Source organism: Formica exsecta, unplaced genomic scaffold (assembly GCF_003651465.1).
Source record: "Formica exsecta isolate Colony F162 unplaced genomic scaffold, ASM365146v1 scaffold90, whole genome shotgun sequence".
Taxonomy (NCBI): Eukaryota; Metazoa; Arthropoda; class Insecta; order Hymenoptera; family Formicidae; genus Formica; species Formica exsecta.
The window spans coordinates 500,424-517,988 of NW_021853667.1; the positions used below are offsets into that span (position 1 = coordinate 500,424).

The window sequence follows — 17,565 nt, forward strand, 5'->3', positions numbered from 1 at the left end:
TATATATATATATATAATGAATAGGTAAGCACAGCTGTGCAGGTTTTTCAAAACTTGGGAATAATTGACGGAGCTGTGGACACAACTATAGAGTCTACCCTTTCTGACATAGAAAGAATTTCTACAGAATCACTGGATGTATCATTGATGACAAATCAAGATTTTGGTAAACGTGGAGCGCCCGGCAGAGCTGCAATTCCATCGCCTGGATCGTCCGGAAATTTACGCACAAAAATTTGGGAAAATCTCGAACGACTTTTCCAAGATACTTTATATACACAGTGCCTGCAGGTGAGTGGACAAAAATTATGTAATGTTATACATTTTATTTACTTTTAGAACCCAATAGTTTTCAGAAAGCATTATTTTATATTTAGATCGAGTTGCTGCAAAGAGTATTGTTGGAACATCATACAAAAGGTTTTAACAATTTGTCCGAAAAGTTTTGGGATAAAATAAACGCCCTGCTCGCAAAAGTTTTAGTTGAACGTGCTCAAGGTAAATTATATAAATGTATATTAATTATCTTATAGTTAAATATAAAAATTTAATTTATATGTGTGTTGTAGGATCATCGTTCGTCAAACAGGCGCTAGAAGGAGAATATCCAAAATTTTTAAGAATATTTTTAGACTTGAGTAAACGCTTGAAAGAAAGATCTCACAGTATTGGGATTTACGGTATAGAGTAAGTACAATATCTCATATATAATAAATTGATGGAATAACAGTATACAAAGCATTACATTAACGCATATATTTTTATAATATAGTCGCAATGTTTTATTACCCTTTGAAAATGCATATTTATCGCGTTCGGTATCTCGGCTTCTGGATCCAGTACATAATATGTTTTCTGGAGAAGGTTTACCGACACATGATGAAATTGACAGTCTTATTCGTACAATTACAAAGTAAGTTTAGAAAATATTTATCATGTATATATACATGTATATCTTATTCACCTTTTTGTAAGAAAATACAAAGATATATTTTGCATACAGTGAACTGAGTGTATCATTGGTGGACGATGGACTCTCGACTGTAGTGTCTCGTAATGTAGGGAAAGCAATAAGATTATTCTGTTTAAAATGTGAGCAAAGTGTTGTAACTGGTGGCGAAGCCAGCCAAGTAATCGATTCTCCAACCACTGGTCAGCAGACAAATATTACGCTCACAAATCTTCTGCATTATCTCGCGAATCAGACGAATCGCGTGATAGCGAATCTAGCGGGAGGATTATCCTCCGAAGGGAGTGCTATTATTACCATGGCACTCAAAGAGACAGATACATTAACGAAGAGTGTACTCACGCCGCTGTTAACTTCTATTAGCGATGCAATCGAAAGCATCATTTTAACGATGCATGATGATCCTGAATTCAGAGAGTAAGTTATTCCTGTTCCTTTATTTTCCACTTGTGCCTGTGTGCGTTTGATCTGATGTTGTATAATATTAATACAATTTTTTAGGACAAGTAGCCCTTTAGGAAAAGAAATCGGCTGTTCGCTTTACATGCGAGAATTACAAGGTTTCATTTTACGATCTGTAAATACATTCTTATTACCATACAAAAATCAATTGATTGTAGCCGAATGGTAAGTTAATTCTCTGTCTTTGTTCATTTTGTACATTGATAAAGAATTATTGAATGTTATCATTTTTCAGCTGCAAAACCGTCGTATCTAGATGCATAGAGTTATTCGTGCGCCATGCTTGCTTATTAAGACCTCTGACTGATTTTGGGAAAGCAAAACTTTTAGTAGATTTCGCTCAGGTATATGTCGCTTTCGCATAAAAATAAATTTAGATTGAATAGATAGATGTAACAGATCAAAATTTTAGATGGAGGTAGCAGTGGCACCGTTGTGTCGCGGTGGCCAGATGAGTCTACTCGAGCAACAGCAATATAGAACTTTACGGGCGCTAAAAACTTTACTTCCCCTCAGTCCCGAGGAGATGGTGGATAGAATTTTGGAAGGGCAAGGAGAGAGCAGCGTGCCGCCGTCTCTTATTCTCCTGCATCTATTTTCTAAGCAATAAGATTATTCTGTTTAAAATGTGAGCAAAGTGTTGTAACTGGTGGTGAAGCCAGCCAAGTAATCGATTCTCCAACCACTGGTCAGCAGACAAATATTACGCTCACAAATCTTCTGCATTATCTCGCGAATCAGACGAATCGCGTGATAGCGAATCTAGCGGGAGGATTATCCTCCGAAGGGAGTGCTATTATTACCATGGCACTCAAAGAGACAGATACATTAACGAAGAGTGTACTCACGCCGCTGTTAACTTCTATTAGCGATGCAATCGAAAGCATCATTTTAACGATGCATGATGATCCTGAATTCAGAGAGTAAGTTATTCCTGTTCCTTTATTTTCCACTTGTGCCTGTGTGCGTTTGATCTGATGTTGTATAATATTAATACAATTTTTTAGGACAAGTAGCCCTTTAGGAAAAGAAATCGGCTGTTCGCTTTACATGCGAGAATTACAAGGTTTCATTTTACGATCTGTAAATACATTCTTATTACCATACAAAAATCAATTGATTGTAGCCGAATGGTAAGTTAATTCTCTGTCTTTGTTCATTTTGTACATTGATAAAGAATTATTGAATGTTATCATTTTTCAGCTGCAAAACCGTCGTATCTAGATGCATAGAGTTATTCGTGCGCCATGCTTGCTTATTAAGACCTCTGACTGATTTTGGGAAAGCAAAACTTTTAGTAGATTTCGCTCAGGTATATGTCGCTTTCGCATAAAAATAAATTTAGATTGAATAGATAGATGTAACAGATCAAAATTTTAGATGGAGGTAGCAGTGGCACCGTTGTGTCGCGGTGGCCAGATGAGTCTACTCGAGCAACAGCAATATAGAACTTTACGGGCGCTAAAAACTTTACTTCCCCTCAGTCCCGAGGAGATGGTGGATAGAATTTTGGAAGGGCAAGGAGAGAGCAGCGTGCCGCCGTCTCTTATTCTCCTGCATCTATTTTCTGCTGCACCGCCCGAACTAGCGTCACCGCATCAGGTGAATGGATCTCTTAAATATACCAATTTATTTTATAGACATGTTCAGCATTAACAAAATAATAATCGTTTTGTTTGTTTCATAGAGCGCCGGATGGTCTATAGGCCGATTATCTCAATGGATGGACAATCATCCGAGCGAAAGAGATAGATTAACTCTATGTAGTGGACCGTTGGAACGTTATCAATTAACAGTTCGACAACAAAATCTTCCATCATTCCATCCTTTATTTCCACAAATGATGAAATTGGCTAACTTGAGAGAACATTCAAGTCAATAAAAGGTATGTCACATATATACTAGCGAAATATATATATATTTGTTCTCTGTATAAAAAATATTTTTTTAAACTTGTACAAACCATATAAATTAGGTTTAGTTACTAAGTTACTAGTTTACTTCTTAATATTCATTATATACATTACAATATAAGCTTATTTGTACTATGCAATAATATAATGTTCACAAGTGTAAAATTGTTTAGTAAAAAAAAAAGGAGATATTGAAAAAATACTATATTCTTATGTGTTATAGATATTCCATAATTTTTGAATGTATGTTGTTTTGCATAAGTATAACCCCACCATTAGTGTAATGCTTAACGATATAGTCCAATTAGATTTATTTTTCTTGGGGCCAATATAAATTGCAGGTACACCGATATCATCTTCTTTATCAATCTACAAGTAAAAATATAAATAAGCAGTAAATAATGATAAAATTTTATAAAATTTAGATGTTAGCTTTACATTATACCTTTCGCGCTAGTTTCCTAATGCGATTTATTTCATTCTTTAAACTTTTTAGATTCTTTTGCGTTTCTCTCAGTTCTTCTTCATATTTTAATGTTTCTAAAGGAGAAATATGGATATTTTCGCTTGCAGCTTTCATCAAATTATTTTTTATATATTCAAAACTAGCACCTATTACAGCAATCTTCTCCTTTGCATTTGCCAGTGATATTATATTATTATAAATACTGCAATTATGTATACATGTACATTTATTATTGTGCATATTCTAAACAAAATGTTATGAGAAAATATAAAACATACGGATTTATATCGTTCGTATCGTTTATACTGCCAAGGACGCCCACATTCCACTTTTTAAGATGAAATTTTTCCAAACCTTCTAAGAATTGTTTTCTATGAACAGTGATATCGATTCCTAAATCGCAAATTTCATCCTCTGTCAATTGCAAAAAAGTTTTAAGATTTATTCCTAGAAACAGAATCTTATAACTTTCCAAATCCATTCCCGACAGCATGTTTAATATATAATCATCTAAAACTTCTTTTTTTCTAGGGTACAAATCTGGTAATAAATCTTTCCAAGTTCTTCTATCAAACACTTCGCAAGTGATTGGTTTCTCTTCTTCGTCGTTAGCCAACAGAGCAGATATCTAGAAAGTAAAAACAAAAAATTAGTTGTTAGCGATAAAGCAAAGATATTTTGATTACCTCTGCAAATCCTTTTTTATCCGCGATATCCTTGGCAGATAAAAAATCTTTGTCTACCAATGAAATATCTGCATTGTGTTCCAAAAGAATTCTGATGATATCAGGCTTATTAGATATAGCAGCATAGCTCAAGGCCTATAACCGAATCAACGATTTATGGAAGAAATATTTCGATAATTAGTTACTGATTGAAACTTACAGTTTTTCCATCGCTATCACAGACATTAATATCATTTACATGTTTTATAAGTTCGGCGACAAATTCCGCATTTTGCGACATACAAGCATACATTAGAGCTGTTTCTCTGTAAAATTAATTATTTGTATTAATGAAACATAGCTAGATAATAATAGTACAATAATTTCAATATACATCATAAAAAAATCACAGTTCTCTTATATATAAATTAATTATATCTCCTAATTTTACCTCCGTTTATTTGTAAGATTTGCATCAGCTTTTGCTTGCATTAAAAATTCAAGGCATTTCAGAGATCTTTCAGTTGTTCCCTTTATGGAGCTACACAGTGCCATAAGAGGTGTAAAGCCCTCTGTAAAATACGGAAATTATAGAAAATTTACATAAATTTACATAAAACTTGAAAAAAATGGATGAAACAACAATATCAATGCATACCTTTATCCTTATTTGGATCTGCATCAAGTGCCAGCAGATATTCTATTATCTCTACTTGCACAGATGAAGTGGCATACAACAATAAAGTCCATCCAGTATGCAGAGGTTTATTAATATCATACACTGCATCTAAAGACACACATAAATATTTGATATAGTAATCTTCATTCGATAATTGAATTTGATTCAATAATTGATTTTATTTTACATATAATCAATGATTAAAATTTAAAGTGTAAAAAAAAGTATATTCTAAGTGATGTGATAATACTTACTTTCAAGATGATTCTGTATCGCATTCAAGTCTCCACTTATACATGCTTTCATCATATAATCTTCATGAGCACGCTTTTCATTGGAAAGTACATCATCAAAATCTTTAAAATCGTTCTCTGTCTTCCTTGAATTGTTCCTTGAAGAATAATTGCACTCTTTGATGTCCTAGCAAAAGAATGAAGTGAGAGAAAGAGAGAAAAGTACTGACATAGCTTCACAAAAACTATATCTATCAATCATACCTCCTCGAAAAAATAGTCATCTTCGTCATCGCCATCGTCCTCATCGGACATACCAGCAGGTCTCAGACATTTATATTTTGACATTGTTGATGCGATGAGACTATTTCGTATAAAGTAAAAGCGTTCTCCGTAGAAAGAAGCCGAAAAAGTATCGAGAATTATTCAGGGTCATTGGCGGCGACAAGCCGGTAGCCGGTTTGTCACGCGTGCGCTGTTCGAATGTTTACCTGACCTGACCTGACCTGACCTGATCTAACCCTGATCTGTGTTTGTTTACGGATCACGAGAGAGTGTCAAGTAAAATAGACGCTAAAAAAGTACGTAAGATTTAAAAATATTATTTGTGAATTTTTACATTATTCCACGTTCCCTCAGCGTTTTGACGTTTCTCGAGAGTTTCCGATCGCGTGCCAAAAAGCACGCGCAACCGCGAGAGAGGCTGTTAGAAGCGACGAGTGGCGCAACAACAATCGAGAGAACGTTGATAGTTAGCCAAGAGACATATTTCAATGTAATCGCGACGATTATTTCGGGATCCTAATACAAATTCGTAACAATCCCGTTGTTTGTTTTTCGTTGTTTATTTATCCTTGGTTCGCTCGTCTATAAAAGCACTCCGCTCAATAATTTTGTCTATCAGTATAGGTACATACAGTCGGCTCTTTGGAATCTACGTATCTACCCGAAACGAGTTTCGTCGACAATTTCCTCCCGTCTCCGAAAGCAAGGAGACAAGACGGCGGAAAAAAAGGAAATAAAACAAAGGGCAAATTAACGTGGAACAAAGCCAGAAATTGGAAAGAATAGAAGAAATCTAAATACGAATACATTTGATGTTTTTCTGAACGTATATAGTGGTTCATAATCGATAAACACGTAGCAACAGCAAAACGAGTTAAGAGAAACCCAATTGTATAAAATTTATCAATCAATATATCCCATAATCTAAACCAGAAGACAATAATATGTGTTTAATAATTTCGATACAATAGAATCAAGCAGGTGGCACAAATTTGCGATTAAATCTTCTATATCATACGCAACAAGCAGTGAGTATCCTTTACATTAATATAATTATATATTTTAACGATGCAATTATAATAAATATTATATTGTGTAATTATGCAATTTGAAAAATATAATTGAGCAATTTGCAAGTATACACAATCGACGAATATTCGAAAGTTTGCCTCTTTTCAAATTGGTGATACGCAGGAAGAGAGTCTATATATATAGAAAAATGTACACGCGACCGGTTGTATATAGCGAGAATTAAGAATACCTTGAAAATGCGACAGTTTAACTAAAATTATGCTGATGTCGCAAGATATATCTAGTTCGACTTGGCGTAGATTCCACGACGTAGCGTATACAATTGTGATAATATTGCGCTTCAATGTAGATGCATCACGGCGTGCTAGCGGCGTTCGATTTCGATCACACCATCTGCGACGACAACACCGATGTGGTGGCGCGAAGATTGCTACCAGACGAGAGGATACCCCAGGATGTGAAGGGCCTTTATAAGTCCAGCGGCTGGATCGCGTACATGAGCAGGATCTTAGAGCTCCTGCACGAGAATGCGATCGATGCCCGGCAAATCGAGAACGCCATCGTCGGCATACCCGCGGTCGCGGCTATGGAATCGCTTCTCGTCGCTTTGCACGCCAACGGCCACGAGATCATCATCATCAGCGACTCCAACAGCATATTCATCGACCGTTGGCTGAGGAGCAAGAAGCTCGAGCACGTCGTATCGCGGATCTTCACGAATCCGGCCCGATACGACGACGATGGCAGGATGAGGGTGGACATGTATCACACGCAGCACACATGTCAGCTGAGCACCGTCAATCTCTGCAAAGGACAGATACTGATGGACTACATCGACGAGAGACGCGAGCAGGGCAAGCGCTACGAGAGAATCATCTACGTCGGCGATGGCAAGAACGATCTCTGCCCGATCCTGCGTCTCTCGCAGAACGACCTGGCGTGTCCGCGCAAGTGTTACGCGCTCATCGAGACGTTGAACAAATTGCCCCGTGACGCATCGACGAAGGCGAAAGTCATACCGTGGGATGACGGTAGGGATTTGCGACGTAGCTTGGAAAAGATCGTAGAGCTTCGCGCGAGCCGGATTGCATGTTAGATTCATCGCTAATCGACTAAAATCGAGAGCTAGATATTCACAGGTGACTAACAAATTATATATACTCGCTTTTTCCTATTTTATATTTTATACCGTTTTGTTCGCGGAGAATTCACCCGAATAAGACTCGCTTTTCGATGAAGATATTAAATAACGAATCCTTTTTCCTCTTCAACGCTATTTATTCCATGTTACATTACAAGGCTGAATACATTACAGGAATATCTGTCTATTTAATTATAAGATATCTTTTGTTACATAAATAATAAAAAATCGATTATACATCGTTTTATCCGATCAAAAGCATAATATCGCTAGAAGTTGTCTCGGAAATCACTTGTATATATAAGTGTGTCGAATTTTTTAAAGTAAAACGAGTCTGTTTCTTGATTGATAAATTTAGTAAAAACTCTAAGGAAACGTTATCGATTCTATAAATCTTTTTATTTATCGTAAATGGAACGGTGTACGCCTTACAAATTTAAATCAAAAGTGCAAGCATCGCGCGACACGCAGGGACAAATGTCGGTGTGCAATTACGTAAGTTGCGCGCGCATCGCTGGGATTAGGCTAGGTCGTCGAGTCTGTGACGTGCGCACAGTGTTCGCGTCTTTGACGTTAATTCATCGTGTTACATCGTTATTATCATCGCGAGCGTCGACGTAGATAAAGAAAATATCACACGGGCTCGTTCCTCGGAAGTTGCGAGAATCAGCGGAGTTTTGTCAAGCACGCGTTTTCGAAATAGCGGATATCTCGGACCACTCTCTCCCCAACGATCGTCGACTATTGTCTATACAGCGAATGTGGAACTTTTACTCACGATAAGCGATAAGCGATAAGTGCACAGTAAGCGAACACTCTACTTACGAATTAATATTCGTTTTGTATAACGGAACACACATTTCCGTAACAATATCGATAGCTATTTACCGTACTGAACGCGAAATACTCGTATTGATGTCGCGTCTTTTTTTTCTTTTTTTTTTTTTCTTTTTTCTTAGACCTAATTGCAAAATGCGTTTATCTAATTGCTAATGTAGAATCTTGTGTGATAAGAGCACGGAGTTTTCTCTCGCCCGCATTGCTGTCAAAAGATATGTATTGAAAGCATCGCGTTTATGGATGTTTATGAATATATAATTCACTACTAATCATGATTACTATTATTGTTTATTTTATTAATATTTGAATATATTGAATAATGGAACTATATGTATTGAGAGCATGCATTTATTCAACTGGACGTATCCTATTGTCTTTCGTTTTAGCATCGCTACAAATCTCTTGAATTTTTATTATATACATATTGAGGATGTTTCTTACGATACCAAAAGAAATTGCGCTTAGAAATGTTGTATCGGTTAACCATTGAGGCGCACGGATACATGAGAATACTCTCAGTAGAGTTCCTAAGAACATCGGTGTCCACAGAATTATGCATAGAATCATAGATAATTTGATGGTATTAAATATTCTTACCATGCAATCTATTTCTAAGAACAGATTCTCATCTTTTATTTCCATGTTACTTTTGCGGTCCTCTTTTATTGTCTCTATATCTGACCTGCTACTATGATCGATCCTTACTTCCTGTGACGTGTTGGATCCCTCCATTGAATCATCATGACGATTTTCTTTATCATCTGTGGATAGCCGTGGAGATACATTGATGATTGTTGTATTATTGTCCTCGCTTGAGTTGTTGCGAAGCAAAGTAGATGCAACATCAGTTTTTGTTCTTAATATCGCGCGCGTACTCTTACACATGTGCTTTCCTCGCATTTGCAGGATACAGAATAACAGAATTGAGAGAAGATATATCGCAAAGAATAATACAAACAGGTACAATTGTAAGAATTTGGTTGAAACCAGGCATTCGTTGATCATGTGTCGCGTTCCATTTTTCATTTCTATATTGATGTAATGATTAAAATCATCATTTTTACTAGAAAATAGATTCATGATTGAATTCGGCTTTCTCTTCGGGACGTAGTCCAAACTCCAATTTGGCTGCTGCTTTGCGCTATCGTGTCGATTTATCGTGCGATTGTAATTTTTTATTGCAGTTTGAATACGTTTCATTATATTGTTGTATATTTGATTATTGGAAACTGATGTTTTATTTTGCATGATGGCAATATTGCCAGTTTTCTGATTCATCTTCTGATTCTCTTCTGTACTTGCAGGATACAGCTGCGCATCCTCTTGATAGCTGTCATCCTTATCCAGGGTATCATATACATCACTCGAGCTCTTGAATGTAGTTACATCCGATTGCTCCGACGTATTCTTCAACAAATCATGAAATAACGATGCTTGCAGATCTCGATTGGAGTCTCTACTATTATTTGTGTTTGAGTATGCATCGTCGATACTCACATTTTGCTCCGTTAATGTATCATTTAGTCTTTTAGTAACGTTATCAGTATTTATATTATATTTGATATAGTTCATTATATTATTTGCTGCCACATAATCCGCCATACTTTGTGATCCGGAAGTCGCGACAAAATTTACGTTTTTTATATTTTCTGAAGAATTGCCTGTATAATTTAACACACTGTTAACGATTTTCTGAACTTTAAGGACTATCTCGTCTACTTCCGCGCTGCTTGGTTTTATCTTGCTTGATAACTTCTGGTTAAGATATTTATTTCCCACTGGTGTCGTGTATATCATAGAGTCGGCAATCTTTAAATTATCTTCAACGTCTGAGAATATATAAAAATCATTCATTGGAAAATTACTGTCGAATACGCATTCGGTATTCTCTGTATATCGAATAGTATTCATATCGTTGTATTCGGCAAAGTATAAAATAGCTACAACGAGGAACGGTACGAGCCAATGACTCGTAACGAAGAACTTGGCCGGCTTGTCTCCCTTAGATGTGATTTGATATTTGAAAATTTTCATAATTCTTTGCAAGAAGCTGCTCTGGTTCTTCACATTATCAATATTATCTTGTTGAAACGCTGGTTCTTGTCCATCTTCCGATATTTTTCTTTCCCGATATGTAACTTTAACATCCTTCGGCTTTAGCTGAATATCGTTCACTAGTGATTTCATTATATCGGTGCATCTTTGTTTCATGCACGCTGCGGTGAGATTGCACTGTAAAGTAAGAGTCAGTAAGGATACAAATGCGTTTGTCAATGCAGCAAGTAATATCCCGTACTGCATAAATATATCTTTCATGTCGCATGTTAAAGTTACATCGAGATCAGCCTCGCGTAGATTACGAATCTGCAAGAATGGAAATTGATAGTTCTTTTCCTCTTCGATTGTCCATGTGCGATTGAGCATATCGCCCAATGTATTGTTCTGCCAGTTATAGCTCAATCGTATCCCAGCTTCGATGCGATTCACGAGCAGTATAATAGCTGTTAATATAGTACTGAAGACGTCGGAAGTTGATAAAATGTAGAAGGGTGATTTATTTTTTTTGCTGCATATTTTTCGCAGCAAAAACACAAACGTAATGAGACTAGACAACAACAAAACGTATCCTGTTACTGCTAGTACAGTAGGATGCATATTGCGATAGTGAATTGTCTCTGATTAAAAATACCTTTCTGCTCTCTCCCTCTCTATTCACTAAAAATTATATCGTTTATATCAATCATTACTGAAACTCACTACCGCATCTTAAGATCGATAGAAATAGACTGAATAAAGATTGAATATGCATTTGTTAATATATGTATATATATGGGTACTCTATATATGTGGGTACCCAGTTTTAGTATACCTGATGTAGATTGAAGCGTACTGTGCTAACAGCACATGAGGGTACAGAATACTTATCAATTTAACGGCGAGTGACGGTTCAGTGAATCGTGTTGTTAGAATACACATGAATTTTTGATATTATTTATTTTATATAAATTACACGAAATTTGTTAAAATAAGATATTACACATACTACATAGTATAAATAGAAGTATAATATATTTAATGAAAGTTTTTATTTTACATAAATATCAGGTCAAACTCTTGATCGGGACTGAAATCAACACTATATATTTATATGATAACTTATTCGAATTTTATCTCTTTTTCAAATTATTTTCAGTTATTTCCAGCGACCTTCTTTGCTAAATTAATTGTTCAGATACGATATATGTGAAACAACGCGCCGATTAAGGATTTTGTTTTTTGTATATGTAATTTGCAGATAATTTAAGCGAGAGTATTTTGAAATTTATGAAATAAACAGCATACATATTATACTAATATAATTGGTATAAATTGTTTTTTGTTGTAGTTCAATATGTCTGTACGTCGCAAAAGCGATTCGTCTATGACTCAGAGGATCTGGGACACAATCAAAACCACGGTACATCAGAGAAGCTTACCTAGTAATGACCGTATGGTACGGCATTTGGCTCGAGTTTACGGCTTTACAGAACAAGAAGCTCAAGATGAACTCAACAAGGCGGTCGAGGATGGTCTTGTCCTATTGAAGAAAGTGCCTACGAAAAACGGCATCGAGCAGGAGAGTTACAGATTCCCTCCAATAGGCACAACGGAGAACGATAGCCACGATTGGTACTGTTGCAAGTGCCACCGAGCAGGTGCAGTCGAATGCTGTGAGCAGTGTCACAGAGTCTATCACCCGGAATGCCACGCATCCAGTAATGCGAAATTAAAGATTTGTAACTTTTGCGAGGTAAGAATTGCGCTCTTTTTTTGACACGTATCCTGCTAACTGATGATACGATTATTGAAAGTACGAACAATTCTGTTGTTTTAGAAAATAAACAGCGATGTATATTCTGATAAGAACGATCTCAATCACATTCTTGGTTTCACGTGTGGTCATTTGAAAGCTAAATTACCGCCAGAAATCACAAATCGTACCATCGTCTTCAACAATGATCCGATTGTTACACCGGCCAACGGTTTCTCCGGACCAACCTGGGTAAGCGAGGGCGAAGACGCGTGGCGGCCAGGAATTCTAATAAAACATCACATGGATTTAGCGATAATGGACGCGAAGACGAGCAAAAATGAATACAATAATCTTGCCGAATTTGAGGCTGACGCACACAATATTCTACATAACATCATAATATATCATGGAGGTAGGAGATAAGCTTAACGCGCATTTTTTTTCTTTCGGAAGCATATCTTATATATATTTTATATCATCTTGTCACTCTGGCAGGTCACAGTGTAATAGGAGAAATGGGCCGCGTAATGTATCAGGACTGTTGTTACGATCTTCAAGAAATTCGTCGCTGCGCGGATTGCTATCGTATATCGAACGAAAAGTCCGAAAAGATGTGGTTCTGTATACCGTGTAATCCACCTCACCAATTGGTTTATGCGAAGCAAAAAGGATACCCGTATTGGCCCGCGAAAGTCATGCAAGTTAATGGCAATGTATATGACGTGCGCTTTTTCGGAGGTCATCACATGAGAGCTAACATTGAAAAAGTCTTTATTCGGCCAATTTCTACCACTTTACAAAGTTTACAGGTAAATGCAAGTTTCTTTTATTTTATTTTATATTATTGTAAAAATATTTGGGCTTTCTTAGAGTTTACCGTTAACATGAATCTTTATAAAAAATCAATTTAAAAATAATTACATTTATTTTCGGAAACAAGAATGTGAAAAAAATAAAGATGTATATATAGAACAATCGAAAGTATGCAACAAATCTTTATTCACAGCACTTGATCTCATAATTAAGAAAGAAGTATTTATTTATCGTCTTATCAAAAGCACTATCCTATAGGTAAAAAAATCAACAGCTTGGAACAGAGCTTTCGACGAGCTAAAGCATCATCAAAACTTGCTACAAAAGTTGGGAAAAAACAAGGAAGATTCGAATATTACAGATGATTCTCCACCTGCAAAGATACCGAAATTGGAATCGTCGAGTTCGAGGAGTACATCGCATAGTAATCCAAACCAATTAATGAAGGACTTGAGAGTGAGAGTCGAACGGTTAAGCTCGGATGGCAACACCGAGTCGCAGACACCAAACGATGGGTCGGATAATAAAGAAGACGCTTCGGAAAATAACGCCGAGAACGAAGAAAGACAGGTACCTTGTTTACCAGTAGCAGAAGACGAACCTGCTAGAGGGATAACGAGCACGTGCCCGCAAGGTTTGAAGAAAGAGGGTTCGCAAGAAGATATGGTCACGTCTAGTTGTCAAGAACCGAGATCGAAATGCGTTCTTGTTCAAACAGAACAGATTCAAACGGATGGGCTTCCCGCTAAGGTAAATTTTTAGCCAAGTATCTAATTCACTTACACGCGTTATGACATTATCCGATTACTTTTTTGACAACTCTAAATTTGCAGATCAAGAGGGAACGCAGAACTTCAGAACAACCGACGACAACGGCGTTAGAAAAATTACGCCGCGAGTTAGAAACTGAAAAATGTAGAGAACTGGAAAGATTACAAGCGGAGCATGCGATAGAAGTGCGACAATTGACCGATAGGCACTTACAACTTGTGTCTGACATCAAAAAGAAACAATGGGTAATTTTCTTTTGTCTTTCCGAAATTTATTATTACTATATTCTTTTTATTAACATATTACTCGTTTTATTAAACATATACCATTTATTTTAGTGTTACAATTGCGAAGCTGAGGCAATATATCATTGTTGTTGGAATACCGCGTACTGCAGCACAGACTGTCAACAGGTTCATTGGCAACGTGAACATAAAAGAGTATGCAGACGTAAACGTTAATTTACATAACAAATGTGCAATGAGTACAATAATATAAATAAGCAAAAGAAAAACAGATAAACAAGAAGAGAAACACATTTTATATATATGAAGGCATAAATAATTTTTATAGTGTACAAGAATGCGTTTATCTCCCTCTTGTTGTCTGTTTAAAGTTCGAACTTTGGAACGTTTGAACGTTTTCTTGCAACTACTATTATATATAATATATGTATGAATGCATATATACAAAATGTCCCTATACTACTTCGATTATTAAAGATAAAGATGAACAAAATATCATTTTTCCAAATAAATTTTATAAAGTTGTGAAAAATAAATAATATAATTGTATCTGTTTCAATAAAGACTCTGCACATAAATAAAAGTGCATCGCACTTGTAAATTATATGTATACATACATATATAAAAGAATAGTCTGTAGAAGCACATTAATATATTCTTGACACCCGTTCAATATGCCTTTGCAAACTTCCTCTGTAAGCGGAAGAAATGTTATGTGTATACGCAAATCTTAAAGAATATTTTTAATTGTATCAAGCGGCAAGACAGAATAATTTTTAAATAATCATAGTTTTGTACATTGATATTTGTGTAAAATGAAATTTATTGCTCTTACTGGTCCAGTGTTTACCATCGATTGCAGGGAAAAAAAGAAAGTTCCAGAGAGAAATAGTTACAATTACAATATCATATATGCAGAAGTGATTCATAAGATATATTAGATAGATTCTAAATTATCTGACCTATTATTTTTCTAGATGCATAAAGTTTTTATTCCATATGTGAGATAATATGGTATTAACAAATTTTAACTAAATGTATACATGTCAATATGAACAAATGTGTATCTTTTTCATTTAGTATCAATAATTTATTTTGATATATTATCTGCTTATAATTCTCTAAGAATTTTAATTCTTTTCAGATTTAAATACAATTTTCGTAGAACAAAATGATATAGAAAAGTCATATAAAAAACATCAATATATTTATTTTATAATTCATGTAACAGAACAATTTTCTGAACAATATACGACATATGAGATGCATTACATATAAGTTGCATCTAATGCTTTATACTATAAAATCTAATTTCTTATAAATGTTGCATTAAATAATTACAGTAAATACTTATAAGCAATATAAAATAATACACACACATATCTTTTTCAAAATTGCATAAGAATTTCTGAATTATATATACATATATATTATTTATATCTGATAAAAATTTTATGTGATAATATATGTATAGAGAGCCTCTATTTTAATAACAATCATAATATTACTGTTGCATTAAAACTAAATTCATAAATAATTTGGAATGTTTGATTCTATAAATATATATATATATGTATTTAGCATATAGAATTCACAATAATGTAAATTATTGTTTTGAGTATTGACAATATCAAGTAATATCAAAATTGTACAAATTACATCAATTTGGAGCAAAGAAGAACAATATAAAGAATTTAATATAAAAGACCATATTATGTGCATTATTCTCAATAGCTTTAAAAAATCATAGTGACAAATTAAAAATAATATGGCCGATTGTAATAATAGTTACATTATAATTAATCACAGTCACATGGCTCTGTTATAGTTCAAGTATCTTGCGTAGCTCTGACTTCCTTGCAGACTACATCTAGAGCCATTTTACCCTCTTTCGCTGTTTCAGTAACTTGTACATACCTGGTGGTATCTACATTATTTAAGGATAATCGCTCTAACAACTGTAATTCAGATGGTTCCAACTTTTCTCCAAGTTGCCTCAAAGCGCTTAATATTTCCCCACGTTGGCGATCAGCGGCCTCTTTGTTTAATTTTCCTAGTTTTACGTCACGATCGATTTGGGATAGACGTTCCTTAAGTCCAGTAGGCTCACGCTTACCAAACATTCTTATTACAGCTGGTGTTTGAAAGGCTGCACTGATAGCTGCTTGAGTTGCCTATAAAAAATAGAGAAATATACATATTACAATATATTGCTTCACATGTTTAGATAAAGAAAACGTATAATACATACTAATTGCATTGCTCCAAGTTCATTAACTAATGTCATATCTCCAGATATCATTCTTTGTAGACTCTCGTTAAACTCGCGGAGCTGTTCCATTGTATCTTCCTTAGCTTCCTGATAGTCTGTTTCGTCGAGAGTAACTCTGTTCAAGAGAAACAGTCATATAGTTTATATTTTACAGAGTGTATACGATAAATCGACGAATCGCTCGAAGAGACTTTTATATTTCTTGAAAATATGTAAAACAAAACCTGCAGTCTTCCAAATCTTCCAATTGTTGTACAAGCCGATCCAATTGTTCTTCCAAATTCTTTCTGAGCCTGTCGGTCTCTGCTTTTCCATGAGAACTCATCTTTGATGAGTCGAATGACAAAAACGTACAAACGTAGAGAAACAAGGGAAGAAAACAATTGTACAGGTTATGTCAAAAATGCCGATACGTAATAAATGTATGTATAATTTCGTGCTTATCAAATAATATAAATTTGCGAGATTTGACTACTTTAAACGCAGAGAATTCTTTCTCACTCGTCATTTATATTCTAGCATACTTTGCAATGTCGCACAATTCACTGTAATAAAGTGACATAGAAAATATTTATAACGCAAGAATCGCGCGCGCAAATATAATTTTATGATATTAACCTTAACCTATAAGAGCGTTAGATAAGATGATTTTAATAGAAGTTTCTGAAAATATTTGGCGTAGACAATAATGTCAAATAATTCAAATTGCGTTTAAAACATTTACAAGTAACACAATTATATTTTATAACAAAATTAAATTCAAAACGCTCCCTGTAATAGAGGGAAAACTTGATTGAAAGTTCTGTTTTTAATTATTTAAATATTTTTTATTCTGATATCATGCATTAATAATATTAATTTCCATTATATATAAAGTCATCTAGCATTACAAAAGTTGTAACATCATTTCAAATTTGTTATAAAAGTTTGATCGACCAATCAAAGAAATCTTTCGTCAAAGAAATCGATTAGTCAATCAAATGGT

At 34.9% G+C, this 17,565-nt stretch overlaps 5 protein-coding genes across 8 annotated transcripts in view; 3 read left to right on the forward strand and 2 right to left on the reverse strand.

The window, feature by feature from the left end:
• Positions 1-4,882, forward strand: part of LOC115245034 (conserved oligomeric Golgi complex subunit 5) — a 6,533-nt gene extending 1,651 nt beyond the window's left edge. Inside the window, exons 6-16 of one of the 3 annotated variants that reach the window (XM_029823098.1) lie at positions 25-291; positions 378-498; positions 570-687; positions 773-913; positions 1,004-1,113; positions 2,082-2,355; positions 2,440-2,565; positions 2,636-2,744; positions 2,813-3,034; positions 3,120-3,317; positions 4,343-4,882. In XM_029823098.1, coding sequence (XP_029678958.1) covers positions 25-291; positions 378-498; positions 570-687; positions 773-913; positions 1,004-1,113; positions 2,082-2,355; positions 2,440-2,565; positions 2,636-2,744; positions 2,813-3,034; positions 3,120-3,314 — 1,683 coding nt within the window. In that variant the 3' untranslated portion in view covers positions 3,315-3,317; positions 4,343-4,882. Of the gene's footprint in view, positions 1-24; positions 292-377; positions 499-569; positions 688-772; positions 914-1,003; positions 1,388-1,471; positions 1,598-1,667; positions 1,777-2,081; positions 2,356-2,439; positions 2,566-2,635; positions 2,745-2,812; positions 3,035-3,119; positions 3,530-4,342 lie in introns of those variants that run through there. The other 2 variants (XM_029823099.1, XM_029823097.1) reach the window with 2 other exon arrangements.
• Positions 3,249-5,789, reverse strand: LOC115245037 (ankyrin repeat, SAM and basic leucine zipper domain-containing protein 1-like). Its single transcript, XM_029823105.1, has 9 exons — positions 5,653-5,789; positions 5,410-5,575; positions 5,135-5,263; positions 4,928-5,048; positions 4,697-4,802; positions 4,498-4,632; positions 4,090-4,439; positions 3,791-4,013; positions 3,249-3,714 (listed from the first exon to the last, which is right to left on the reverse strand). The coding sequence occupies exons 1-9, from the start codon at positions 5,734-5,736 to the stop codon at positions 3,556-3,558; spliced, it is 1,473 nt and encodes a 490-aa protein (XP_029678965.1). The 5' UTR covers positions 5,737-5,789; the 3' UTR covers positions 3,249-3,555.
• Positions 5,790-6,573: 784 nt separating this feature from the next.
• Positions 6,574-8,953, forward strand: LOC115245041 (pyridoxal phosphate phosphatase PHOSPHO2). The gene is made up of 2 exons (XM_029823109.1): positions 6,574-6,701; positions 7,055-8,953. Exon 2 carries the CDS (start codon positions 7,055-7,057, stop codon positions 7,799-7,801), a length of 747 nt encoding a protein of 248 aa, XP_029678969.1. The 5' UTR covers positions 6,574-6,701; the 3' UTR covers positions 7,802-8,953.
• LOC115245036 (zinc finger MYND domain-containing protein 11) lies at positions 7,713-15,111 on the forward strand. 2 transcript variants are annotated; one of them, XM_029823103.1, is made up of 7 exons: positions 7,713-7,844; positions 12,072-12,476; positions 12,561-12,891; positions 12,975-13,288; positions 13,551-14,042; positions 14,126-14,308; positions 14,402-15,111. In XM_029823103.1, exons 2-7 carry the CDS (start codon positions 12,078-12,080, stop codon positions 14,522-14,524), a joined length of 1,842 nt encoding a protein of 613 aa, XP_029678963.1. In that variant the 5' UTR covers positions 7,713-7,844; positions 12,072-12,077; the 3' UTR covers positions 14,525-15,111. The 2 variants fall into 2 exon arrangements, with proteins under 2 accessions (XP_029678963.1, XP_029678962.1); XM_029823102.1 differs by having other exon boundaries at positions 7,842-8,650.
• Positions 15,112-15,498: 387 nt separating this feature from the next.
• On the reverse strand, positions 15,499-17,225 carry LOC115245042 (protein LZIC-like). Its single transcript, XM_029823110.1, has 3 exons — positions 16,805-17,225; positions 16,560-16,695; positions 15,499-16,482 (listed from the first exon to the last, which is right to left on the reverse strand). Exons 1-3 carry the CDS (start codon positions 16,903-16,905, stop codon positions 16,138-16,140), a joined length of 582 nt encoding a protein of 193 aa, XP_029678970.1. The 5' UTR covers positions 16,906-17,225; the 3' UTR covers positions 15,499-16,137.
• Between the last annotated feature and the right edge of the window lie 340 nt (positions 17,226-17,565).